At 43.2% G+C, this 9346-nt stretch overlaps 1 protein-coding gene across 1 annotated transcript; it reads right to left on the bottom strand.

The window, feature by feature from the left end:
- Positions 1 to 436: 436 nt before the first annotated feature.
- On the bottom strand, positions 437 to 8963 carry Thumpd1 (THUMP domain containing 1). Its single transcript, NM_145585.3, has 5 exons — positions 8866 to 8963; positions 5855 to 6248; positions 4471 to 4645; positions 3366 to 3614; positions 437 to 2413 (listed from the first exon to the last, which is right to left on the bottom strand). The coding sequence occupies exons 2-5, from the start codon at positions 6083 to 6085 to the stop codon at positions 2016 to 2018; spliced, it is 1053 nt and encodes a 350-aa protein (NP_663560.1). The 5' UTR covers positions 6086 to 6248; positions 8866 to 8963; the 3' UTR covers positions 437 to 2015.
- Between the last annotated feature and the right edge of the window lie 383 nt (positions 8964 to 9346).

The raw sequence follows: 9346 nt of genomic DNA on the forward strand, positions 1-9346 counted from the left end.
ATGGATCTGTGTTTTATAAATCTTGTCCTGATTATTCCAAAGTAAAGATGAACTGTCCTAAGACTATCTCAGGTGATCCCTTTGCAGAACAAGTCTTTATGCAATCACCCTTTTCAAGCAGATTAAAATACTCTTCAAATCAGAAGTATAAATGATTCAAGGGCCAGCTAATGCCTTTAACAAAGCTCAGTATGATAGGTGCTTGAAGTAAATCCTGCAAGGTATTTTAAACTTGTAGTTTTTGAATATTAATTATTCAGGAATAAATTTAGTATCTTTACCTTTTAGGAACAATGAGGCCGGATTTTTGATAATCAAACATATAAGCATTTTTACAGTAAACACACTATACACATAGAAAGCCATTTTTATAGTAAACATACTATACACATAGAAAGACACTTAATATGGGGCAGAATAAAAAAGAATGCCAAACTTTACAGAACAAATTCATTTTTATTTTTTAAAATATCAGGAACTTTGAAAACTTGAAAGTTCAGCTGTACCAAGAACAAAATGCAGTAAAAATATCTGAGAACTGTATTCAGCTTTGGAGAAACGTGTCCTCCAGGCCCAGGCTTAACTCCTCTCTCTGCAGAGCAGGACAGGCATGCTGATCGTCAGCACGGGGATTTGGTTTCTGCTTCTTTATTTTCTGTCCTAACTGCTATAGTTTAAAACTAACTGCTAAGTTCCTACCCTGGATCACCTGTACGCTAGCACACTGAAAAGGCAGTGAAGACAAAGTCCGCAAATCTGAAGGCAGAGCAAAATCTGTGAGTGAATTTAGATCCCAAGAGCACACAGCACTGTACAACTGGCAAATAGCCAGTAGGGACTCGTTCAAAACAAACAAATAAAAAGGCCGTTAAAAGCAAAGTATAGATCAAAATCCCAAGTGCAGCAACTGCCCTGCTCCAGAACAACCTGTCTGAGCCAAGAGTAACTGGTCCTCAGGCCCTCTGTCCTACACTATTAAAAGAAAAGTCCCTCTATCTTGGAGCAAGCCACAAGAAGGCACCAAGATCCTCTCCTCCCGTTCCCCTAAGTGACCCTAAGGCCTATCCTTTCAAGATGGTTTCAATCTCAGACCCGAGGTAGCATGTCAAACACCTGAGGATGGTCTAGCCCCGTCTGCATTAGCAAGGTACTGCCTATTCTCTGCTTCTCCCATATCTTCTTGGTCTGGCTTACCAAGCAAGCCTCTAGCTGTGTGATGCGAAGTATATATTCTCACGTCACTAGCTCTGTGCATTAAGATTTAAGCACAAACCCAGTTCCCAACCTATGTTACAGTCCCCACCTGGACAGCTGGGTTTACAGTATTCACTGCTCCCTTCTACCCTTCCAATCTCTGCCTGTGACGAACACTGGAAAGCACCACAAGCTGACAGACCAGCTTGGACAGCAGTCCAGTGAAACCCTGGGATAGTAGCTTTCTTTCCTGGTTTTGGTACTAGGATATGTGGCCCGGCAGTGATTCCTCATCCCTAACCTTATCAGAAACACCCCTGGGTCTACACCTAGAGCAGTTCTCTTCTCACTCACACCTTCTCAAAACACCTGCAGTGATGAGACATCAGATTTGCAAACAAAACAAACAAAAACCCAAGAAAAACTAACAGCAGAAAGCATCACAAAGTGATTCCCATATAATCCACAATGCAGCTTCTCTATGTGTACAACAGAACAAGCAGGGACAGCTGAGCCATAGCACACACCCTCCTGGGAATGTCCTGTCATTTCCCACTCAGAGACTGTCCAGTCCCATCAGTTGGCAGTGTTTAAAAGGAAACTAGAGAGAGTAAAGAGGAGGAGAAGCCAACACCATCCTCCTAGCACCCTCCCCTGAGAAACAGTGTATGCTTCTGCATACCGACATACAGGCCTGGAAGGCTCTAACAAAACTGACAACGGGGACTGTGGGATCAGCATTGAGCAGCACACAAAAGTCAAAATATATTATCACAATTTCATATGGAACCCTAGCTGAGACCACCTTCCCACAGAATGACCTATGAGAGCTCATTTTCATTTGTCTTGGGTACTTCTGAGACTTGACTTTCAGGTTCAGGTTTAGCGTCTCCTTCACTCCCCGCCTGGGTTTCAGACCCCGGCTCTGTCTGCCCGAGCTCCTCGATACTCTCTGGTGCCACCTGGTTCCCTTCTGGGGGATCACTCTGACTCAACTTGCTATCAGGTTCCAATTTTGCTTCTTTGCCATTTCCCAGCTTTGGGTGAGGCTGCGAGTCTTTTGCACTCTTCACCACTTCTTGGAGGTTGTATTTTCTGAACAGCACATAATCTTTCACAACACTCAGGCAACACACAGCTTTGATGATTTCCACTACCACCGTGTATTCTGGATTAGTGAGATCCACTTTGTTTTCTGAATTGAGGCTGCCCACTATTCCTGAAACAAAAATAGGAAAGAAGGAAGGATAACATTAAGCCTGATGGAGCCACACAAGGCTTTCATTCCTTACAGGATTTGTTAAAACAGTGTTTATAAAAATTCACTGTTCTTTGTGACTGACAATCAAATTCCATTAATACTTTTTTGTTTTATTTCAAGACCGGGTCCCTATGCAGCACTGGCTGACCTGGAATTCATAGCAATCAGCCTGCCTGTGCTTCCCAACCGTGGGATCAAGGGCATGCATACGCAGCTCTATTAATGCTTTTAATAAATAAGTATGCGTGAAACCTTGAGGCATTTAATTAGACAACAGTTGGCAGAGTAGAGAGATGACTCAGAGGCAATGTGCAAGCACTGCTCTTGCCCAAGACCCACCTGTTCCCAGCATTCATGCTAAGAAGCTAACAATCACCTGTTAGCTCTGACGGCCTCTTCTGGCCTCTGTGGGCACTGCACTCACGTGCACAAACCCATTTAAGTGTGAATCAATATACTTAGGAAAGAAAATGGTATCTCCGCTTAACAAGAACAGACAGATTTTAATTCTCATTATCTCTACATAAGAGAACTTAACTACTTTCACAGAAGTTCCACCAGACTTAGTATTCTAAGTAATCCAGAGATAGTATAAAATATATAAGAGAACATGTGCAGGTTATATGCAAACACTATACCAAGGCAGCCAACATTATATAAGACTTACCTGAGCACTCACAGGTTTGGTATCCCTAGGAGATCTAATGACCAATCACCCATGGGTATAGGCAGGCCACTGTATCTTCCCAAATAGTCAATTTTGATTTGCAAAGAATTCTACCAGAGGATCTACCTCACATATCAGTATTACTTAGATCTGATACATGTGGTGAAGAAAAAAATGTACTAAACTTAAAAATTTTTAAGCATAAACCAGAGCAGGCTATATAAAATTACTAAGAGAACTTACCTGCCAACTCTTTAATAACTTCTTCTCTATTCATATGGCTATTGTTTCGAGATTTGTATACAATCTGAAATGTCCCTTTGTTTGGGGCTTTAAACCAGGGTTCCAGAAATGTTTCTGCATATTTTTTCATATCTTCTAAAAAAGCTTTACATGTGCCTGAGATGGGCAGCATTCGTAGAATAACCCTTGTCTTCTTTTTCTTGGTTTTGTACATATCCTGGAGAATATGATGCACTAATTTCTCAGGTTCTAAGAGAAAAAGGGGAAAAAAAAAGAAGAAACACAAGAAAAAAAAGAAAAGAAAAAACAAGACTTTTTTGTTTTTATTTTCCATCCATCTAGTATTTCTCAAGATCCTACCAAATATAAATGTTGATAGTCTCGGAATCAAACTTAAACCACAACACCTTACTGTTGTCTTCTTGTAATACAAATTAGAGTAACAAGCATTACACAGCATATTTTTACAAAAACAAAATCTGTAACTTAAAGCCCTAATTCATTAGTTAAGGAGTACAGAAGTCCAGCTCTCAGTTGGGAAAGAATCCCAGCACACAGAGCACCGTGTGACACGGTGATTCACTGGCTACTTCCCAACTAACACATCTGCCCAAGACAACAGTGCTAATATTTCCAAATTAGTGACCACATTTGAAAGTCAAAGGAATTCTATTTCCAGGTTTTAAGTGGATCAGGCCCTCTATTCCTAAATGGTAACTACCTGGAACTAAGTAGCAGCTGCTCTTTTGAGACAGAATACACGCTTTCACTCTGCCTTGAGTTACTAAAGGAAGGATGCAGCACAGCCAGGTCCCTACCCTTACCCAATGCTCACCACCCTCCACCACTCTACATTGTTAGGAAACTAAAATGGCACCCCTTCCACAGTGTGGAGTAAGAAGCAAATTCCCTGAGTGTGGTATGTGTCATCTGAAAACCTTTCCAAAACCTTCGGAAACTGATATACTGTTGATGGAATGTGGAAACGTTCCACAGAATAATTAACAGCTATACCTGGGGAGCCGTTGTCTAGGCAGCATCTGCTAAGACAGAAATGCCCAGATACTATGGGATTGATGATCTTAGGGCTGTCAGTCAGACATACCTATCCCAAGCGTCCTGATGAAGACTACATTATTCGCTCCACTCTCCACTGACTGGAATCTTCTCAGCCTCTTCTCTGTAGAAGCCTTAATGTCACCAACTTCTTTCTTCAAGGCAGCCTCTGCATCATCGTCTTCTCCCTCACTTCCAGAGGGCTGCTGGTCCTTGTCTATAAACTGTTTATATAAAAACCAACAGGCAAAAATTACAGAACACCTCATGTTCAAATGCTGTAATTAACTACTTATGTGAAACCCCCAGTGGCAGAGGTCTCAATGTTGACAAATAAATTTCTTTATTAGATTAATAAAATACAACTTCCAAAATGTACATTAAGAAATAAATTCCCCGGGCTGGTGAGATGGCTCAGTGGGTAAGAGCACCCGACTGCTCTTCCGAAGGTCCGAAATTCAAATCCCAGCAACCACATGGTGGCTCACAACCACCCGTAATGAGATCTGATGCCCTCTTCTGGTGTGTCTGAAGACAGCTACAGTGTACTTACATATAATAGATAGATAAATAAATAAATAAATTAATTCCCTGTGTGTGGTATGTGTCATCTGAAAATGCTTTCAGACCCATCTGGATAGTGGCAGGCAGGCAATGTGGCTGTGATAGGATTAGAACCAAATGTATGAGAGAACTAAATAAAATCCCTTACTCCCACTATAAGAAAGAGAGCACACAAAGCAGTGGCCGGTGCTTGCAATCCCTACACCTGGGGAGCTGAGGCCAACCTGAGGTAGCCAGCAAAGTCTTCTGTCAAAAACAAAAGGGGCTCCACAAAAAGGGAACTTGCACGAGGCACCAGCATAGACAGGGTCCTGTCCTACCAAGGTCATTTTCAATCAGGTAATAAAAATAATTGTGTACACTGAAGGAGCCTTTACAAATTCCTATTCTGCCCCCCTCCTCTCTAGTAGTGGGGCCTGCTACACTATCTTTCTCCACACTTCAGAGTGTGCAGGTGTATCCGGGATCTAAGCCAAATAATATTGGGGCTGCCAAACCGCCATAGGATGAGATCTGAAATGTATTTTCAAGGGCACTTGGAAAATAGCATCCCTTTCACTATCTCAGATCTTAGCTTGTAGCAACTTCGCACTGACGCGAGAGGTACACATCCGAACGGGTTTTAGCACACTCCCTGGTCCACAGAAGGCAATCGAGACGTGGGAGTCACTGTCGTTAGTGATGTCAAGAAAGCCTAAAGAGCCAGCCCGGAGGCCCACGCCCACCAGGCACATGACCGCAATAGTAGCCACTTTAGGGGCGGGAAGGTAAGCGGGGTCATTCAAGCACTGTACTGGCGCTTTGAAGCAACTGCCGCCTCCGCACCCCAGAAGAGCCCACGGGCGGCTCGCTCTCCCCAAGGCTCGTACCTTTTCCGGCCCGTACATGTCGTCGCCGTACTCGTTGAGCAGGCTGTAGGCCTCCTCCACGCACTTGCGCTCGTTCATGTTGCAGGTGATGAGGATGCCCTGCAGGCCGGGCTCCAGCTGCCGCGGGCCGCCTGCGTCACCGCGTCGGGCCCGCTTGGCCGGCAGGAACTGGGATTTGCCTTTGCGCTTTCCGGCAACAGGCTGAGGGGACTGCTGGGCGGTGGTCGCCATGCTTCCTACTATCCACGTTCCTTGGCGTCTTCGTCTGCGCGGACGCGGGGTGATTGCGTCACACGTACGCGACAGTTTGCCCAAGCGGTCCTGCACGCCGCCTTCCGGTGGCTCCGGTGCCGCCCAGTCCTCGCATAAAGTGACAACAGCTTCCAAGTGGGCTCTGGACGTAAACGTAGATTTTGAACTCCAGCAGAGTGTAAAACGTGCTCACAAAGAAATGGTTTATTTACCCGTTCATATTTGTTTGTTTTAAAGTTAAGGTTTATCGTGCTAGTCGCTGTTTAAAGAACGGAGGTCGTGCCATCAGCAGAACATGACATTTATTGTCCTTATTAGGTTTCTCAGGAGTCACTGGAGTCTACCATATTACCATGAGGAACAGAAGGGACTCAGTGAAGGCAGACCCTGGCACCGTGAGAGCATTAAACACTAAGTTGTAAAATGTGTCTATATTAATACTAGAGCTACTGTATTCATCTCTTTCTCCTTGCCTCTGTTAGACACGGATGTCCTAACATGTGAGAGTGACCAATTGGTAAGATGTTCTGCATACCCCTGGTTTTGACAGGAACGTTACATTTCTTGCTTCTGAACAAAACGATTGAGACAAAAGCAGTTTTGTTCCAAAAAGATTATCTCATCCACACACACACACAATGTGTGATGGATTGTAGAAGTAACTCAAGAATTTAAAAAAAACCTCTTTCTGGACCAACAAGCCAACTCAGCTGGAAAAAGCATTTGCTCCCAAGTCTGAAGATCCCAGGACCCCACATGGTGAAAAGAGGGAAGCCAACTTGGCAACTGTCCTCTAACAGCCAGGTGTGCTCATATACACACATATACATGGGCTTAAACACTCTGAAACATCCTGGTTTAGGGATGCAGTTTAGCCCCTGTGTCCCTGATCCATCAGTATCACCCTGAGTACATTTTGTCATCTGTTTACATCCTTACTGAGATGGACATTTGAACATGCACTAGGCTCCCAAGTCTGTGCTGTTGTCCCTGACTGGTTGGTTCTTGCTGCCTAATTCAAATAAAGATCATGCTTTGCTGGACCCTTGTGCCTGCTTGGGTGGTTTGGATTTTAGAACCCTAACACACATGACAGTAGGGTTAATTGGAGAAGTGATGTTCCTGATTAGGAAAAGAAAGGCTGATGTCAGTGCCCAGTGGAAAGGTGGCCCAGACAACCCTGGGTTGATGGGAATGCCCGGGAACCATGAAAGGTGCTCTCTTTTGGTTTACCTACAAACTTCATCCAAGTAATAGGGGAGAAGAAAAGATAACCGTTTAAGAAAAATAGGGCCAGGTGTGGTGGCGCACAGCTTTAATCCCAGTACTCGGGAGGCAGAGGCAGGCATATTTCTGAGTTCAAGGCCAGCCTGGTCTACAAAGTGAGTTCCAGGACACCCAGGGCTATACAGAGAAACCCTGTCTCAAAAAAAAAAAAAAAAAAAAACCAAAAAGAAAAGAGAAAAAAAGAAGAAGAAGAAAAGAAAACAAAAGAAAAGGAAGATAGAGTGTGACATACCTACCTGGATCTTAGTATAGCTTAGATAGTATAGTATAGATCTTAGATAGAGAATAGAATAGATAGATCTCAGCTAGTGTTTTATAGTAATTAAGTGGAAAGCCTAACACCCTGGTCCCCACATAGGAAAACTGAAGCCTAGAACTTGGAATTTCAGAGAAAACTAAGAATAAACTCAGTCCATCACAGGAAACCAACTGGTTGCATTAGTTATGTTGTCATTTTCTGTTACTGACCCAAGAAACTCCAGATAACCAGCTTAACATAAGACAAGATTTGTTTCAGCTCAGAGTTTAGAGGTCTCAATTCAAAGCCACTTGATGCCATTGCTTCTGACTGGGTGAGACAATATACATTATGACAAGAACCAATACAAGAAAGATTCTCATCTCCTGGTGTCCAGAAGGTAAGACAGAGTTTAGGGTGGGGTCTGAGTTTCTATTAGTCCCATGCGGTCACATGCTCAGTGGCCAAATTTCATCTCACTAAGCCTTACCTCTTTGTTTAGTACTAGGGATCTGACAAAGGCATAAGCCAGACCACTAAGCTATATCCCAATCCTTTTCTTAACTTTTATTCATAAATAGAGTCTAACTTAGTTCTCCAAATTGGTCTGAACTTGTTCTGTGCACCAGATAGGGCTTCATTTGAAATCCTGAATTACAGGGTTGTACCACAAGATTTAATTTCTCTCAGCTCTCAACAGTTCCACACTCTCCTAGTAGCATCACATAAAGATAATAAGTCTTTAATACATGGTGCTTGGAAGGCACTTAAGACCTAAACCAAGTACACTGGTTTGCGAGTACACTGCCTTCAAGAGGGATAGTCCCGATAAAGCAATGAGTTGAACAACAACCATGAAAATAATCTCTTTGCTTGGTTTAATATTTGCCAGATAAAACCCTTCCATTCACATCCCTTGGCGATATGAGGAGGACTTAACAACGTGCCGTGTGAACCGGCCCAATTCAGGAAGTGCTGGTAGCTCACATAAACTTTAAAACTGGAGCCAGAGAGATGGCTCAGTGGCTAAGAGCATGCACAGCATTTGCAGAAGACCTGAGTCCCCAGCACGGGAATCAGGTGGCTCACAACCCCTTATACCTCTAGCTCTGGGGGTCTCCAGTACCCTCCCCCTGGCCTCCACAAGCCCATCTTATGTGGACATCATATCACACACACACACACACACATTTTAAAATAAAAGAAATCTTAACAAAATAAAATAGTTACATACTTTAGTTGATCTTTTAACAGATGCAAGCATCAAGTTCAGTACCACCAGTTACATCCTGAGAGCATTTCTCTGGAGCCATGTCAAGCTTCTTTTGAAGGTGGTACTATCACAAAAATAGAGGTCACTAGGAGAAAGGAAATCACTATATACATGGATTGTTCCTAGATAGGCTCTGTACCAAATAGACTGAAAAAGATCAGAGAGTAAAATAACAAAAAAAAAAATCTAACTGGAATAACAATGCACACATTGTGTCCAGATATGATGGGGAACAAACACCAGCAAAACATCCATGGCTGACATGAGGTAATGGCGTAAGTGAACAAAGGGTTATACAATGCTCAGACAGGTGAGTTGGTCACTAGAATACTGCAATACAACTCAGTTCTTACACTGTTTAGTGATTGCTTTAGTCTCCACAGCTTTAAGGACACATTCCCCAACAAGATTGCAACTACACACTGGCTACAAGTTTCCCAGG

Source organism: Mus musculus, chromosome 7 (genome assembly GCF_000001635.26).
Source record: "Mus musculus strain C57BL/6J chromosome 7, GRCm38.p6 C57BL/6J".
In the NCBI taxonomy this organism is placed as follows: Eukaryota; Metazoa; Chordata; class Mammalia; order Rodentia; family Muridae; genus Mus; species Mus musculus.